Source organism: Ammospiza nelsoni, chromosome 4 (genome assembly GCF_027579445.1).
Source record: "Ammospiza nelsoni isolate bAmmNel1 chromosome 4, bAmmNel1.pri, whole genome shotgun sequence".
Taxonomy (NCBI): domain Eukaryota; kingdom Metazoa; phylum Chordata; class Aves; order Passeriformes; family Passerellidae; genus Ammospiza; species Ammospiza nelsoni.
In genome coordinates this window covers 15,523,288-15,541,326 of record NC_080636.1, presented here as the reverse complement: position 1 = coordinate 15,541,326, position 18,039 = coordinate 15,523,288, and the positions used below count along the sequence as shown (strand labels likewise).

Genomic DNA, 18,039 nt, shown 5'->3' with positions numbered 1-18,039 from the left:
AGTCTTTGTTTTAACTATCATTACGTGTGCTTTATGAGATTAAATAGAATGCTTGTCAATATGTAGTTTTCTGTGTGTAATTAGCTAAAATCTAGACTAAAATGATTTTATGGCTTTCTGTATTATCCCACCCTCAGCAGACATTTTGTGTAAATCAGTGAGCTGTTAACATCATATCTTGTTTTGAGACTAATGTTCTAAAATTAAAAGCAAAAATCTCTTCACTAGTCTAGTTCCAATATTATCCATATCTAAACATTTTACCACAACATAGTAAGTTCCTTTTTTAAAACGTAAATTCCTAACACAATTAAACTTATATCTACCCTTCCCCCACAATAACTGGTGTTCGTGTGAGGTACAAACCAAGTAGCATAAAAACTGTTGTTTCCCTATTATGTGTGAGGAATTCAGGAGGAAAATTAACACTGCCATTTTTACACAAAAGTACTGTATTTCCCTGCCATGAAAGAGGTTTGAAACACATGGTAGACGACATGCCAAGAACAGCACATTGATTCTCTAGTCTCCAGCAACATGGTGAATAGTCCCTGCTTGCATAATTACACTCTAGTAAGAGACATTTTGTCTATGTTAGTGCACATGTGAGTGCTTTTTGTTTAGGAATTACAGAGCATTTTCAAAAATAGGTCACTGGAAACTGAAAATATTGCAGAAATTATTTGCTGCTCCCTGGAGAAAGTAGAGTCTGCAGTACTCCTATTAACAAGCCAATTTATGATGTAGCATATGCCAGATCTTAATGATAATTTAAACTAGATATGTGGGTAGGGGCAGCAATTACAGGTAAGTATGGGAGTGCTTCTGAAAGATTTACCATGCAAACAGCAGCAGCCTTATTTCAAAACTGAAGTGTTAGTATGGACGTGTTTTAACCAGGCAATATATTTGTAGTGATAACCAAAATTTAAGACATGCCAAGTTAATGTCAAGATCTGGCACAATAAAAGGAAGTTAGAGAAAACAATAATTAAAAATATATGTTTTCTTCTTCATTTATCCTCAGCTACCCTCGTCCTATGACTGACTTTTGCATCAAGGAACTTTCAAATTTTCATTAATATTATAAAATAAGCCAGGCCAAAATTCTAGAGTATTTTTTCTAGTCACAGAATATTAATTTAGTAAAGAGCACATAATTGTTGCAGAAACATGCAGATGAAAACAGAGTTTTTTGCAAATGAAAGCAGCTTACAGTCCACACATACTTAACCACTCCTGTCTTTGCTGATCCTGAGGACATGGTCACTCAAATACATGTGATTAAGTGATTAAATTGTCATAATTGAATTATTTACTCTCTATCAGTACAGCTGTGGCAACTGACTACACAGTTACTCTCAGCATCTCTCAATTCTGAGATAAATGTGGTAGTTTTAAATAGCTTTCAGTCAGTGTTGATTATTAACACCCTTTATTTATAAAGATCAAAGGGCTCTTCTTTTCCACAGCTTGCAGAGTTCTTCTGCCCCATCACTGAAATTCAGCTACCAAGACAGGATGCAGTAACCACATTGTTCTAAATGAGCAATATCACAGGAAAAAATTTAAAATGTGCAGGGAGAAAGCAACAGCTTAAAGACAGAAATGAATTGCAATTCCTCCAACTGCAACCAATGAAAGTTCTCATGCTCAAATCTGCCATTCTTTTTTTAAAATATGGCACAAAAAATAGGGGATCTCAATCAAAATATGGCATCTTAACAGCAACCTAACCAAATGATCTATCCTAGAGAATTGATTCATCTCTCATTAGAGAGAAGGAAAATTCTAATGGCAAGTTTTCGCAGTGAAGTTTAGATGGATACTCCATTTACTCTTGTTGATGTTCTGATCAAATTTCAACCAAGATCAGGTGAACTGTAGACCATAATCTTTTCAGTTGCTGGAGATTCTCTAAACTTCCATCTCCAGCTGGCCATAGGATTTCAGAAGTAGTCCTACCATACATATTTAATTCTGAGCACAAAAATAAGAATTTAGCAGCTTATGATTTCTGAATCTCACAATGATCAAATAGATGGAAACCTACACAAGGCTATCGGCATCTGCCATAGATATGCTACAAACAATTCCACACATGTACTTTAAATCTGAATTATTTAGATTTGAAGAATACACAGACAAACACAATTTCTGCAACAGATCCAAATCACCTGCTTTACCAATATCCGTATAGCTTGTGTACTTTACAAACAAGATGTTTAAAATCCCAGCTGCACCATACACGCTGACCAAGTGCCCATCATAGGCACACACACTTTTTTTTTAGCGACCTTCACTCAAGTTACTAAAATATTTTAAAGGCTCTCTTGCACTGGGGAACCCCAAACTGAATACAGTACTTCAAATGTAGCCTCAAAAATGTCAGAGAGCATGATAATCACTTTCCTTGATTTGACTACTTCATTCTTACTAACACAGATCAGTACTCAATTAGCTTTTACTGTTGCAAGGATGCATTGCAAAGTCCCATTCAACTGGTTTTTTACCTCAATAAGACATCCATCCAAGAGCTTTTTCCTCCAAAGCCATTTCCCAGAATGACTGAGGTAGGAAGGGACCTCTGGAAATCATTTGGTGCAATGATGCTGTTCAAGCAGTGGCACCCAAAGCCAGCTGCTCAGGACCATGTCCAGACTGCTTTTGGCTATCTCTGAGGATGGAGACTCTCAACCTCTCTGGTCAACTTGTGCCAGTTCTCAGTCATCCCCACAGCAGAAAATGTGTTTCCTGATGTTCACAAGGAATCCCCTGTGTCAGTTTGTGCCTATTGCTCTGGTTCTCTACACAAAAGAGCCTGCTTCTTTCTTCTTTGCATCCTTCCTGCATGGTGGATATATATTGATTAGCCTTCTATTCTCCAGGCTGAACAGTCACAGCTCTCTCAGCCTTTCCTCATAGGACAGATGCTCCAGACCATTAATCACCTTTGTGGCCCTTCACTGCACACTCTCCAGTTGATTCCCAGCTGCATAAGATTGTTCTGTACCAGGTGCAGGACTTGGCATCTGTCATCAGCTGAACCTCCCAAGGTTTCTCTTGGTCCACTCCTTCAGCTGGTCATGGTTTCTCTCAGTAGCAGCCCTACACTTCAGCACAGTGACCATTCCTCCCCAAATTGGTGCTATTCATAAACTTACAATGTTTTGCTCCATTGATAAAAGAATCAGTAAAAGAAACAAGTCCAGTACCAACCCTTAAGAAATAAATCAGTAAGACACTGAGCTATAGACCTTTAAATCCAGCTGTCCATTCAGATTTTCAGTAAATTTATTGTAATATTTTAATAATATTGTGGGAGATTATGTCAAAGGCCCTGCTGAAGCAAAGACAAATTACATCCACTGCTCTCCTCTCCACACAGCTAACCACCTAACCACAGACAACAATCAAGTTGGCTGTGCACATTTTACCTTTACAAACTCCATGCTACCTCTTCGCAGTTACTTTCTTGCTGTTTTGTTGCCAATTCACAGGAATTTTTTATTCATATTTAAAAGGATTTACCCTTAAAAATACTCCTACTTGTTCTTCTTTGCTTTTCCTATTTGTCTTATAAAAAGGTACCGATGTTCAACATTAAATAAGCTTATGCCTAGAAATAAGCTGAAAGCAGCGCTTTTTCAAACTATTCATGTCATTTCATGAATAGATGAAAATAGAGACAATTTTATGCATCTTTAACAGGCATTGTTATAAAGCTAATAGAAAAGTGTGTTAGAACTCAACTTTGATGATAAGAAGCCTCTTACAGACATTGGCAATACATGCCAACATTAGGAGAGAAAAATCACCAGTCCATTAAAAAAAATTGGGTTAAAATGAGGACTGGAGGAAGATTAAAGACAAAGAGATTGGACACAGGGTTTTTTTGTTAATGTGTTCTGAATAACAAAAAAAAAAAAAAATCAAACTTTAGTCTTATTGATATAAACTGCTTATGCACTTTTGGGCACAGGTATTAACTCTTTGACCTGCTATTTTTGGTAAGAAACTCCTACATTTATCACCAAATTCAATACAGACAAAGCTAATAGCCTTTTATTTCCTTCATTAAATTTACTTTGGACATATGGCAACAATTTGTGATTAATCAAATTCCCTCTGTCAAGGAAGCCACATTCTCCTACTGCTTGCTAGATCCGTAACAGGTTAGCAAATGGGGTTTTATTAAAAAAAATAACATGCTATAAACAGATGCAACAGCTAAAAATATTGACATTGTTTTGAAAGTGACAAAACATTACATTGACAAGTTTCTCTTTATCCAATTCACTAATAAATCCCAATCTCTTTCATTAGCCATTCCTGTGTTGTATAACATTATCAAATAGCACATTTTATGCCTATTGGTCTCATTACAAACTCCAAATTAAGGAACAAAGCACATATTAGGATCACTCACGCTAAGAAGTTTGGCATTTATAATACATCCTCCTAAATCATCTCATGACTCAAGATGCAGTTATAATACTTAACTCTTAATCCTACCATCCACTTAAAGTTGCTTAGTTAACCTGAAGATAAAGTTAATTTTCATTGGATAGGAGTTCTGCAAAAATATTTAGCTACCTGGTTGTCTCTTTTTGTTTGCCCCCTTATAACCCCAGTTGCATGTATGAGTTTAATGGTGTAGGATTGCTCTTAATTTCCTCCTTCTACTTTTTCCCCCCAGGAGGCAGCTGTTCTGAAAGCAGCCACTCTATCTACCATGTGGATAACCAAATAGCCTTTACTATTTATTGTGATTGCTTTTCTTAACTCAAGACACAAAGCCTGGAAACAACCATCTGTTCTTGGGAGTTATTCAGTTCTATAAATGCACACACTTGCTTTGCTTTTTATGTCAGCTCTAAAAAATTAGCTACACACCAAAATTAAAGTAGCATATTAATATCAATTAAGTTTAGATTGAACAGACATTCAACATTTTTGAGATTCATGAATCAGTCAACTAAAAGCTAAATATAATGTATGTATGCATAATTTTACAAACAAAGTTTCAATTAATTTTATATCATTGCTATAAGATATAATTATCAGCATTTATACTGTACCTGAGCTCCATAAATATATTTATCCAGCATTTTGCCTCCTATTGTTTGTCCCCCTACATCCCATACTTGAAGAGTAACATTTAGATTTCCTGGAAAAAAAAAATTATACAGATATTGTGTAACCTGGACAATTTAGACACAAATATATTCAACAACAATAGCTTTTAACAAGTATACAAGAAACAGGAACTAAATTTTGAAACAAAAATAATTGTATCATCTGGGAAAAAAGTCATTTGTGTCCAGCTAAGTCATTAAGATGCAATAAACTATAGCTAGCTGTTAACATATCTAATAGTGACAGAAAATAATTGGAATTGCATAAAGTATAACACTCCTGAATAGAAATTATATAATATATTCCACTGACAAAACATGTAAAAATGCACAAAGAACGTTCTGTAGTGGGGTACTTGGAACTGAAAGGTAACACAATTAATGCCAACTTATCCACATTATTTCATACTGTGTGTTCCTTCCTCATCCCCTCTCCAAATCTTCCTTACAGATCAAGAAGTGAGGAAAATCTTCATGATAACTTCATTTTGGTAGTGATGCTGATAGCAGTATACAGTTACAGAATTGTATAGTTGACAGAGTAAAAAAATGGAAATGCTGACACCCATCTAAGCTGAGGATGCAAACTATGATTAATTCCTGCACTCTTCACCTTAAGGCATGAAGCTAAATTGTACATGATTTACACAGTCTCATCTTCAAAGAATCTACACCAAGAATAGACCCTCCTTTCTACTCTGAACCATTTTAAGCTACGTTGAAATTGTTAATAGGTTTTTAAAAACAAAACTAGCAAAAAATCATGTAGAATATTTAACATCCTACAAATCATACATATTCTCCAAGACAACTCAGCAACTCACAGATCAAAAATATACACAGAAAGGTAAGGTACCATATACATACAAACATATTAAAGTATACTTTCTCACATTTTGCATGGTAAAAACTGTTTTCAGAACTGTTCTGATTACCTGCAGCACCAAACTCTAACAGAGTAAGGACTTACAAATTTTTTTCTAACCCACACACAACTCACATGACACTTATATGTTAATACAAATTCTACATACTCACAAATAATCACAACTGCCTATTAATTTTACTCCTAGATTTTAAAAAATGCAACAAATTTCACATCACAACAATTACAAATCAAGTGAAAATAAACACATTACTTTGGCTTGCTAAGATATATTCTTAATTCAACTATTTTATGTAGTTGACCATCTGATTTTACCCCACAGGATCCATTCAGCTGTAAATTTCTAACTGACACGCTGCCATTGGTTACACAAGGGAATGTGCTCCATGGAAATGTATCACTGTACTAGGTGAAAATAACAGCAAATTATATCTATATAGCTGAATATATGCTACCAGTGAAATTACATATACCATATTATATTTTTATAATGCAATCTTGCTTTAATCTGGTTAAAAGAGCAGATTCCCAAAACTACTACCTTGGTGTCAAAAATACAGAGATGATATTAGGCTACTCTGAGTTTTATCTAATACCAAGAAAAAATCTACATGGAGCTTAGAAAACACATCATAAACACCCCAATTCAATCAAGGCAACCTTTTATAATCAACAAAAAGCTTGTTTGTTTTGATAATTCATATACTATGTATTAATTAATTAATTATTTTTAAAGCCTAGAATATAAATGATCGCAAACAATGCAGGAAAGCCTTCCATAAACCAGTGCATCCTCAGTCTGAAAAGACTACCCATCCTCAGTGGGTAAGCAAACTATGCAGGCTCAAAGGCTCACCATGCTGCAATATTCTACCCCTATGTACTCTGCTGGAAAGTCACTGTGTTATTCATGACATGTATTTTGGAAAAAAAAAAACTTTTATGCATATTATCACTTTCAAAATCAGTAATTTTCAGATGCCTAATCTTGTGTTCAAGTACTCTAAAAAGTTTCAACTTGATTTTCCTCCTAAGGAAAATTATGCACAGCATTCTGGCCCCAGTATCTGGATAACTGCATGGAACCTTAAAAATTGTAGTGTAGTAAGTTACATTAAATAGTCTGTGACTGTCCAATTAAAAAAAATCTCCTATTACAAATTATTTACTCTGTTTCATTAACAACAGAAAAAAAAAAAAAAAAAACAAGGAAAAGAAAATTGGGATGTTTGTTTAAGGTGAACTTCTTAATTAGGACCCCACTAACTATGAAATTCATACTGATCATCTCCTGTGCAAAATGCTGCATTTTCCCTTTTTTCCAAATAGGTTCTGTAATATTTGCTTTGTGCTCAGATTGATTCTGGGGAAGAAAGAAGGATGTTAGGATTATTCTGACAAAAGGAAAAACTGCAGGCAATTTACCTAGCAAGTATTTAATTAACAACTGAGATAGTAGCACACAAAGTTCTCTGCAAAAAGTTTGAAATCTTTTATTTTTTCAATTTAACAGGAACATAAAAACTAGAGACTTAGAACAAAACAAAAAGAAACCATGCATAATAAGACAGTTCTTAGAAACAGTCTTAACTCTCCAATAAAAATAACAGGAGAATACTGTCAAAATAACATGTAACACACTATTAAGGGACAAAAAATCCCCAGCACTTCTTTACTCTGTAGAAAATGCACGCAATGCAAAGCTGAAACACGTGAGGTAGCACAGCGCAGGTGTGCAGACTGCTCCTGGCATGGAGTGAAGCCACTGGGCTGCAGCAGCAGAGACCCTGCAGGAGGAACCTTGGTGCACTGGTTAACCTTACCTGCAGTGCTGCACAGTCAAGACACAAGTCTGAACACTTTTTACACAAACAACTTTAAAAAAATCCTTTTAACAGGAGAATCCTGTTTACTGAGCTGCACCCACAACCTCCCCAAAAGTATACAACTATGGCTCTTAGGAGTCTCTATCAGCAGACCCTCTGAGTAACAGATACACTATTTAAGCACTAAAACTTACACCATTGCTGCATCCAGACTATACAAGATTCTGCATCAATAAATATAATGAAACTGATTAGCACTTTAAAAAAAAGTGTTTTGAACAAACTGCAGGAAGTGAATTTCTCATGTTGAACACTAGACACATGTTGAGCAACACAGAAAACATTCAAAATTTATCAAAGTACTTCTGATTTGTATTTAACTGTACTGTTTTACCATGCAAAATATTTACTATATTTACTGCAAAACTGCATTAGTTACTAAAACAATTGGAGACAAATGCCTCTTTTATCTTAAAAAAAATTTAAAAGAAAACAAAAAAAAATCCAGAAAAACAGTACTTTATTTTGTAAGTTATAATATATTTCAATGAAGCCCAATGCAAACTCCTGTGTAATTCTAGAAATCTGTAATTTTAATTTCTGGAATCTTTGCTTACATTGAAGATGGAAAAAAAAAACAACAACTACTGAACCATAGTTGTTCATCAGTTCTCTTACTGAACAAGAGAAATCGAGTCCTTTTTCCTACTGATACACATAATTTCTGTGCAGTGGTCTCAATTAACCTGTCAAGTAAACAAGCATAGAGTAAACTCTGCAAACCCAGAACTAATCTAGAAATTAGAAAAATCCACTTACTAAAGTAATGCTTCCCATTCCAGCATTTAGAAATGAAACCTCCCTCTCTCTTACTCCCTACAACTAATCCAGTTTACCTATGAAACAGAGAGCCATATACACCTAAATACATATATAGGTATAGGCAAAACCAGAGTGACAACCTACAGAAAAATGTTTCTTCCTGAATATGAATGCAAATGCTACTGTTTTGAGGAAAACAGATGTACAGATTTTTGGAGCTATTTTTACTAGCATTCTGATTTTATTACAAAATAAACTATGAATGAATGAAATTCACACACAATATAAACTATGAACAAAAATGAATGAAGCAACAGTTGATAATTTTCCAAATTTTCTACTCAACAAGGATATTTAGAATCCCAGTAACGTACTAATAGTTTCTGTATGCTTAACAGCTGGAATAAAAACCTGCAAAATACAAGTTCTCAGCATGCACACTGCATGATTTGTGTACACATTCCACTTGCAAGTACTGCTGTTAAGCATTATACACACTGGTATTTTTAGAGGCATGAGCAGGACAATAAAAAAATTATTCTGTTGATTTTATGGAGAAATAAGCACTGGGATTTGGTACTTTATCATTCACCAGATACTAAAAAAGTTCAGCAAAATGGCCAAACCAAAATAGTGAACACAGGGGTAGTCTGAAAAGATTATTCTGTTTCACTTAAGAAAATATATAAACACAATCAAAAAATTATTTGCAATATAATTTTTTTTAAAAATAAGTTCAAGAACTGTATACATTTTCTTATAACTTCAGTTTAGAGATAAAATGCTTACTTTCTGGGTTTCCTTCCCTCCTCATCCTCCACAAGGAGAAGACAGAACTACAGAACTTGCATCAACTTTATCAAATCTCTCTACAGCTCTTAATAATTACACTAACTTTTTCTAACTTCTGATTTCTGAATCCAGAAGCAAATGTTTTTAATTAAATACTTGCATACTTAGAATATGAGCACACACAAATCAGTGAAAAGACATATTTTAAACCCCAATTGTCCAGAGACAAACTTAACCAGCAATTATTCTTTTTTAATTATTTCTTTGCATTTTCCATGCAGTGTGCCGCAACTGGCATCTAAATAGTTTCTTTGCCTTCATGAAGTGAAACATCTTGAATGCTCAAACTGTATTTTTATGAGTGCCAAGGGACCCTAAATTTTAGTGGTCTATTAAATGCCAGCAATTTCATGCTGCCTTGCATAAAACAGCATTCACATATTAGAGCCTATGTGAGTCCATAGCTGCATTATGCATCTCCCACACAACTCAAATATAAGCTGTGTATTTAATTTAAAAATATATATATTTCTTTCAAAACACATATACTTTTTCAATTAATATCTCTAAAGTTCCATTTCATTGTTGTATGTTACACTACCCACGTGGAAAATGAGTGCACTTAAGCAGGGATTATAAAATTCATCAATATAGATAACACTCCTTTTATTTGAATTCAGTGCTTTACTTAGAGATGTAAGTTGCAAATGCATAACTCTATGACACCTGGCAGGAAAGTATGAACAAAATATTCTCCAAACAACCTAATTTACTTTGCCATAAAAATCACTGCACTTCGCTTATTTAGTACACATTACTCTGAAGAATCTGTTTCTGCAAGTCCTGCTGCCACCCAGCCTTTCAGAGTTAGTTTTTATTCTCTTACCTGGCAATAATATCCTTTTCAAGAAGAAGTCCAGTCCTAAGGTTTGTTTGTACTGTTTTCCAAACGTTTCTTGAGCAAAACGGGTAGCTAAGGATGTCTAAAACAGAACAGTATCAAATTAAGTCGTCATTTTTAACAGCAACAAACTTTATGTTAACCCAAAAGTATGAAATACAGTTAAGCACTTTTTAAATCAATGAATGCTAACAGTGTTCATGGATTTGGATTGACAAGCACTCCAGTCAGTTTCAACATAATAACAGGAGGTGGCAAAGGCTACTAATTTATGCAAAAAGAAGCAAGGTGCATATTTGCATTGATTTCAAAAAAACTCTAATAGTTCTATTAACGAAATACTATGCAGATTTGAAGGAGGTATCATTAGTATGCTCAAACAGACATAAATCTAGGCAACACCATCTGTACCTGAAGATCTCAGTATTTTTAAAAAGCATTCATTTCAAAAACAAGGGTCCTCTCTGGTAAGGAACACCATGATCCCAGACCAATTTTCTGGGAGAGAATAGAGACCTGCACAGTGCAGGATCCCACAGAGGGCTCCTGAGTGTGGCCAGATTCTGCCACTGTACATCAGTTTTGGGATCAGGGATTACACGAACTCTTAAATGGGAAGAGTCCTTTCTTGCACACAGAAAAAGAAAGTAAACACATATTAAGAATGCACATTTATAGATTTATTCCTTTCAGCAGAAATTTGAAAATTTATTTCTTCAATTGGAATTCTGTGGATTTATGAAAGCAAACCAATACTCTGTTAACCTAATAATAAGCTTTTAGTGTATATGGCTGAAAGGATACACAACTAACCTGGGCAAACTACTGAAGCAAGGCACTTACATTCTATTGGTAGCAATTTAGTGTCTCCATTGAAGACAAAAAAAAAAAAAAAAAAAAAGAGGTGGGGGTAGAAAAGGAAAGAAATATGCAAAGAAGGCCCACAAAAAAAGTAAAGGAGAAAATAGTGGTACAATCATAAATAATTCAGAAGTCTGTATTGTGAAAAAAATACTAAATATTAAAAATTATAAAATACAAGCAACATCAAATTAGTGTACACTTAAAAATCTCTTGTTGGCATGACATTTGTAAACAAATATACAAATTAACTACAGAAAAAAAATCTAAATATTTCTTTATCTATATAGAGAAGGAAAAATACTAAGAAGCTCACAAAACCTTTACACTGTCTAAGAAAACTCAAAGCAGGCCAGAAGGGTTTTTTCTTGCCAGTTTTCCATTTATCAAGCCATGAAGAGATAAGTCATACCAATTGTTATCAGAATTGCTGTTAGGAGCACATTTAATCAAAAATGCAATAGCAAAATAATGCAAATAGTTCTGAAATATGAGAATAGGCAAGGTCCTTGAATAGAAGGTTATAACAAAGATCTAAATTAGGCTAATGCCAAATGTACACAGAAAAAAACCACCCTTTTTAGCATTAAAACATTATCACCAGAGCTCCAGCAGTAACACTCTATTATGAATTGGCAAATATTTATTCAACTATTAGATTTCCTATCAAATAAATAAAATAAGATTTACTGTTTTCATGTTTCTGTATCATATTTATATTCCTATCACTGGCATATATACAATGAATGATATTTTCATATCAGAAGACATGTTTAGGAAACAATTCCACAAGTCAGTGTTAGCCTAATGCAACATTTTCATTTACTTCACTGAACTCAAGCCCCAAGAGGATTAAAAATAAAAAAACAAATGGGGAAAAAAGCAAGTAAACTAGAAATAGCATGAGTACACTTATATATTTATATCCCTGTGGAAAGGGGGAAGACCACAGAGAGCAAATCGTGAGAAGATTCTTCTGCCTTCAGCTATGTGACAGTAATCCTAACAACACACACAAAATAAAATTCAATACAGATTCAGACTACAGTACTGAAAGAGTCTGTAGAACTGATTCACTTAATCTCAACAGTTAGCATGTCAAGATTACAATGACATCTTTAATTTATTATGACCTTAAAGATGTAGATGAGAATAAGACAACTGCATGAATACACTATTCAGTTTTCTTGAAATTTTCCTTTTTGGAAAAGTAACTAGTGCCTAGAGTACAGATTCAAGTAGCATCTGACTATATCACAGTATTCTATATTCTCCAACACACTAATTAAGATCCTCATTAAATAAGCAACCACTCCCTTCTTATTTTAAAGGCTCAGTAAATATTAGCTTATCATTCTTTGACATTCAATAATCCCTGAGGACTTCTAGGGCTGTTAGTAACAAGAAATGACACATATTCAATAACAGCTGACCTATAAGAGTAGCAAGTAATCAACACCATGGCAAAGTCCTCTGAAACAGTTTTTCTCCACTGTGCTCTTGAATGCAAAGGAATTTATAGCACAAAATCATTGACTAACTCCTTCTTAAATTTTTTCCTAATAAATGTTAGAGCTCAAGGTGTTGAATTACCAGTCTAGGGTCCTCTATTTTTTCACAAAACAAGCATTTATCCACAAAATGCTAAGAGCAACAGTTCAAACTTCTTTACAACAATAAACAAAGAAGTTATGTCAATGCATATTCAAGCGCCTCTACAATGCAAATACTCCCTTCAAATCCCAGAAGTGTTCCCTGCCATGCTTGCCAGAAAAGATTTTGCCCTACTGTTTTACCTGAGGACATGTTGAATACAATCTATATAACAATTAATGAAAGTTAAATAATGGTTCAGTAGAACTGTAGTTGTAAAAATAAATAAGTAATCAGTGACCATTTTTTAGAAAGGTTGCATTCCATACAATTCCACCCCTTAATGTCAGGTTCAGAAAACAATACAATACTATGAAGGCCTTTGTTCCTTTGCAGCTCTATTAAGACAAACAGGTCACCAGCTTGCATAGCAGAATTTCCAGCAAAAATTCCATCCGTTTGGAAGGTTCACACACCTAATGTAAACATCCTATTCCAAATATCAATACTTTATTGAAGAAGGTTGGGGTTAAAGAAGCCTTGTTAAAAACAAGAAAATGTCTTTGAACTCTAATATACAGCAACCAAGATAGCAGTAAAAGAAAAAAAAGTACAGTATTCTAAGTTCAAAATACAATAGGATATTTGGGAAGGCTTTTTTCAAAGAAGCAAAGATTGAATTTAACCATACATAAAAGGCATAACAGTTCCTTGCTTCTATTTTTCAATGTCAACAATTCACTATAAACTGAATTTGACATGCTGTTCCTGAAGACCTACATAATGAGTAAAGAGGGAAAAAAGCAAATATCTATGAAATAAACTAAAAAGTAATTAAATTGAAAGTCATATGGAACAAGCAATGATAGCCAGCTCTGACAATGACTACTCATCAGGGCAACCAGAAACTTGTAGGGAAAACCCCACCAATGAGACCTCTTTGAGTAAAGTCCTATAGAATTAAGTTTTGAGAAAGCGGTGCCAAAGTGTAGTATCACAGTTGTAAGAAAGAAAACTAAACCAAAAATTCAATTAGATGCAAGCACATAGCTCTGAAGCCATGAATTTCCATTCACACACAAACTTTAGCCACAAATTGAAAATCTATTTTCCAAAAACCACATGTATCTATCCTTTCTCTCACTCCCTTCTAGAACATCAATGCCATTATCCAAGCACAGCTACACTAATCCCTCAGTCATGTCCTATCTTACTGACAAGAATTTTAGGACAAGCAAAACTAAAACAAACACTAGGCTAAATGATGAAATGCTTTAACTACCATAAAAACACATAACTGTCCAAGCTAATGTCCTTCCATCCCACTGCCAACTACTGATGCAACTTTCTCCACTGAAAAAGAGAAAATTATCATAACTTCTTGACATTTGATGTAGGTCTCTTTGATGCAGCTGGGCCAATCTGCACAGCACACTTCATTCAGTTCTCCATTCGCGAGACTCAACAGTGATAAAAATATTTTTGTCACCATCTATGAAGTTTTTGAGCCCAAGTGTAACAAGACAATTCAAAATGCTTAAAAATCTTCTATTCTAAAAAATCCTTAAGTAAGCAGGACACTACTTTTTATGCCAACCTATGTTTTAGCTCCTACAACTCCCATAGCTTGAGCATTCATTATTTCATTTTCATCATCCAATGTTACCAGAAGGAAAGGTAGGATGTTTCTGATACCATACTCCAGTTCCAGCTACAACAGACAGCAAACAAACAGAACCTCATCATACCTATTTTTCAGGACCTCCCTTCCCATTAATAGCTCTGAGATTTACTTCCAGAGGCCCAAAACCTTTTTCAACATTGGCAAATCATAATATTCTATCTTAAATCAGCATCCTTGTATATTTCAGTATTAAGCCAATCTATGCACAAAAAGAGTAGAAATATCTGGATCATAACATCTTTTTTTTTTTTTTTTCAATCCATACTAGTAGTAATGTTGGTTTATTTTAATGGAAAATCATTTTGGCCCAGGAAGAGCGGGCTGATTTAAAACCTAGACACATAAGGCAGCTGTGTGTATATATGTCCTTCCTATATTCAAAATCAAAGAGCCAACTGCTATTAATAATTGCTGGATTTTTTCATCTCCCCATTGCCCCCACTTCTGATTGGTCTTTAGATTGTTTTCATAGTTTGTCTAGTTCATTAAAATCATCCTCTATTATCTTCTGACTAACCAGCCTTTCTTCCCTCAATTTTGATTTTCCACAGTTTACCATTATCTTGCATCTCTATTTTACTCTAAGAGTTTTACACATTCTACTGTCTCACTTCTCTTATGCCTTCTTCCACTTTTACTCTTCTTTACTTATGTTTGCTCCAGCAGTGCTTATTGCTACCCTTAAAAATTTAAGTATCCAGTTATCAATTCAACCACCTCAAAACAAATTAACAGAAGCACATCATGCCTCCCTTGCCTCATGGATAGAGCAATTCCTAGCTAGTGTAAGTACAAACATTACCTTTAGCTTGAACTGACATTGATTTGTTTTGAAGCTGCTACCAATCCCTTCACAGAACTCGAGTCACATTGCTTCTAAGCAATGGGTGAGGAAAACAGCAAGTTTCCACCTGACCCATAACAACAATTTTTTTTGTTGTTTCTTTGGAAAAGAGGAGGTAAAAGAAGACAAATGTGAACACCTCACACTAAGTACAAGATACAGCATTTCAGATATATCCCATCATTTTCTACACACCTCCTGTCTCATGGTCCCAGGGTGACAGGAAGAGAAAAACCAACACCTTGCACAGTAAAAGAGAGGTAAGTATGCATGTGTGTGAAGACCAGCTGTGAACCAGATGTGAGAGCCAGGCAATTTAGAGCTGAAAACACATAGACATACACAGGTTTCAACAAGTAAGCGGAACGAGTAGACAACAAAAGAGAGGAGCCTCAACAATTTAGTCTTCTGAGGCAAAAAATAGTAGTAGGTACATTTTATCCTTCCATTCCATGACCCAATTGCTTCTTTATTTTTACAAGACCCTACAATAAATCTGTGAGTGCTGCCAGCCAGTGGGATGGTGGGAAGGAGCCTCTATTACAGCATCATCTAGGGGGGACGGGAGGAAAGGCAGCCCACCAGAGTACTGCTGCTGCTCGTGCCCAAGAACCTGCCCTGGAAGCGTGAGATTCCTGGAGTCAGCAGGAGATGCAGTGAGTGGCAGCTCCTGAGAGAGAGGTAGGAACCAACAGGAATATACATCAAAACTCAAGAATGCTTGAAAATCCATGCTTGGCAAGAGGTCTTGCCACAAGCTGCTCAACAGCAGCAGTGAAAGGATTCTTCAGTGTGAATGGGAAACTCCTGGGAAATGCTACCCATGAAACAGCACTTCAGCTGTCAATGCTGTACATTTATTATGCTCTCATCACACAGCTGGTTGGAACTGCCCATCTACTGACTCACATGAACACAATACCACTTCAGACTGGGTTTAGAATCACTGGAGACAAAAAAAAATGTTTTGTTTCTTTACAGAGCTCTGAGTAAGTAAGTGAGCAAAACCACATGTACTTTCACTTAGAGCTTATTCCTATTAATGCAAGGCACTACACTTAAACCAGCTCTACGAACATTTCCTTTTCTCATATGAACTGTGAAGCACGCAGAATTTCTTCTCCTTGCAATTTCAAAAGTTAATGACAGAGGAAAGAACTGTATACTTCAATCATACAATAAATTTACTATTTTCAGGTGCGTCTCACAAAATTATTCAGGCTATATATGCCAATATGCAATGTTCAAGGGAATAGTTAGGATCAGTAACTATTTTAAATGGTCAAGAAAGCAGCCTTTCTTTTGCCTTCTTTGGTCTCTCCTTGTCAAAATTTCTCTTTTACAAAGAGAAATTTGTTGGATTATTGTTTGATTGTTTTGATTATTGTTTGATTATTGTTGATAAATAAGCGTTTATAAACAGGGTTTCATTAAAAACAAAAACATAGAAGTTCCAAACTAAAATAGACCCAGCAGTGCCTTTTCAAACTCTGAACAGTAACTCCGCTAGATGCAAAGTGTTTCATCCAGCTCGGGAGGCTGGCAGCTCTGTATCCGAAAGGAAGGGCGCTGCAGCCCCAGCTAAGCGACCTTCCCTGCTCGTCCCTTTGGAGGGGAGCCGCGAACCCCCGTGCCCGGTCCGGACCCCAGCCCTGCCCGCCCGGGGCACTGCAGCCGCCGAGAGCGGCTCTGGGCTGCTCCAGCGGCTGCGGCCGAGCCATTCCTGCCTCCGTCGCGACATGGGCAGCGCACGGGGACCACGGCAACTCCGTCAGCACAGCACGAACTACGTTACTGGCCGCTCCTTTGCTCGCGGCTCAAGAAAATTGGATTACAGTCGTGTAAGTCTTTTAGGTGACGATACTCCTCGGGTCGGAAGGCCCGCCAGAGGGTTCGGCTGCGGGGCACGGCGCGGACACCGGCGGGAAGAGCCCGCGTCCCCCGTGCCTGGAGGGCCTGGAGCCGAGGGGGAGCAGCCAGCGGGTATCGCGACAGCGGCTGCGCGACAGACTGGAAGCGCCGCGAGCTGCTCCCTCCTCAGCAGCAGAGCCGGGGCAGCGTGAGGGGGAAGGCGGCGAAGGGGCTCGGGGCACCGCGGCGAGGGAGAGGAGCTGCCGGCGGGGCCGGCACTGACCTTGCCGGTGGTGCCGTCCCCCAGCACCACCAGCTTGAGCTGGCGGTCCGGACTCTCCTCCTCCTCCGAGTCCGACATGATCTCTACGGCCCCGGCGGGAAAGAAGAGGCTGAGAGCAGCCGGGAGGAGCCGGGTGCAGGAGCGAGGACGGGACAGGGAAAAGAGCGAGCGTCGCGCTCACAAAGCCGGCACCAACGGCGGAGCCACCACCGCCATCTTCCTCCGGCGCGCCCTCCGTCGCTATGGTCCGCGCGGGGCGAAACCAACGACAGGGCCGAGAAAAGGGGGGAAAGCGGTAAATTGAGGGCGGGAGCTACAGCAACAAGTCCATCTACTGCTTCGGGACACACCCACTTCTTCCCCCACAGGATCGGAGGATGGTTCAGCCCGGCTGTCGGCCGCTCGCCGCCGTGGCTCGGGCCCCGCAGTGACGCCCTGCGCGGTAACCAAGCAACGGGGGGCGGGGCGAGACTACGGCCCGGCCGCCCCCGCTGAGGGGCGGGGCCGCCCCGTGTGGGGCTGATCGGGCGGGCGGCGGGGGTTTGCTATGGCAATTAC

At 37.2% G+C, this 18,039-nt stretch overlaps 1 protein-coding gene across 4 annotated transcripts in view; it reads right to left on the bottom strand.

The window, feature by feature from the left end:
• The window catches only part of RAB28 (RAB28, member RAS oncogene family), a 65,551-nt gene extending 47,833 nt beyond the window's left edge, over window positions 1-17,718 (bottom strand). For all 4 annotated transcript variants that reach the window (XM_059470312.1, XM_059470311.1, XM_059470310.1 and 1 more), the window contains exons 1-3: window positions 17,482-17,718; window positions 10,351-10,447; window positions 5,082-5,170 (exon numbers count right to left, since the gene is read on the bottom strand). In XM_059470312.1, the coding sequence (XP_059326295.1) occupies window positions 5,082-5,170; window positions 10,351-10,447; window positions 17,482-17,559 (264 nt within the window). In that variant the 5' untranslated portion in view covers window positions 17,560-17,718. The remainder of the gene's footprint in view (window positions 1-5,081; window positions 5,171-10,350; window positions 10,448-17,481) is intronic.
• Between the last annotated feature and the right edge of the window lie 321 nt (window positions 17,719-18,039).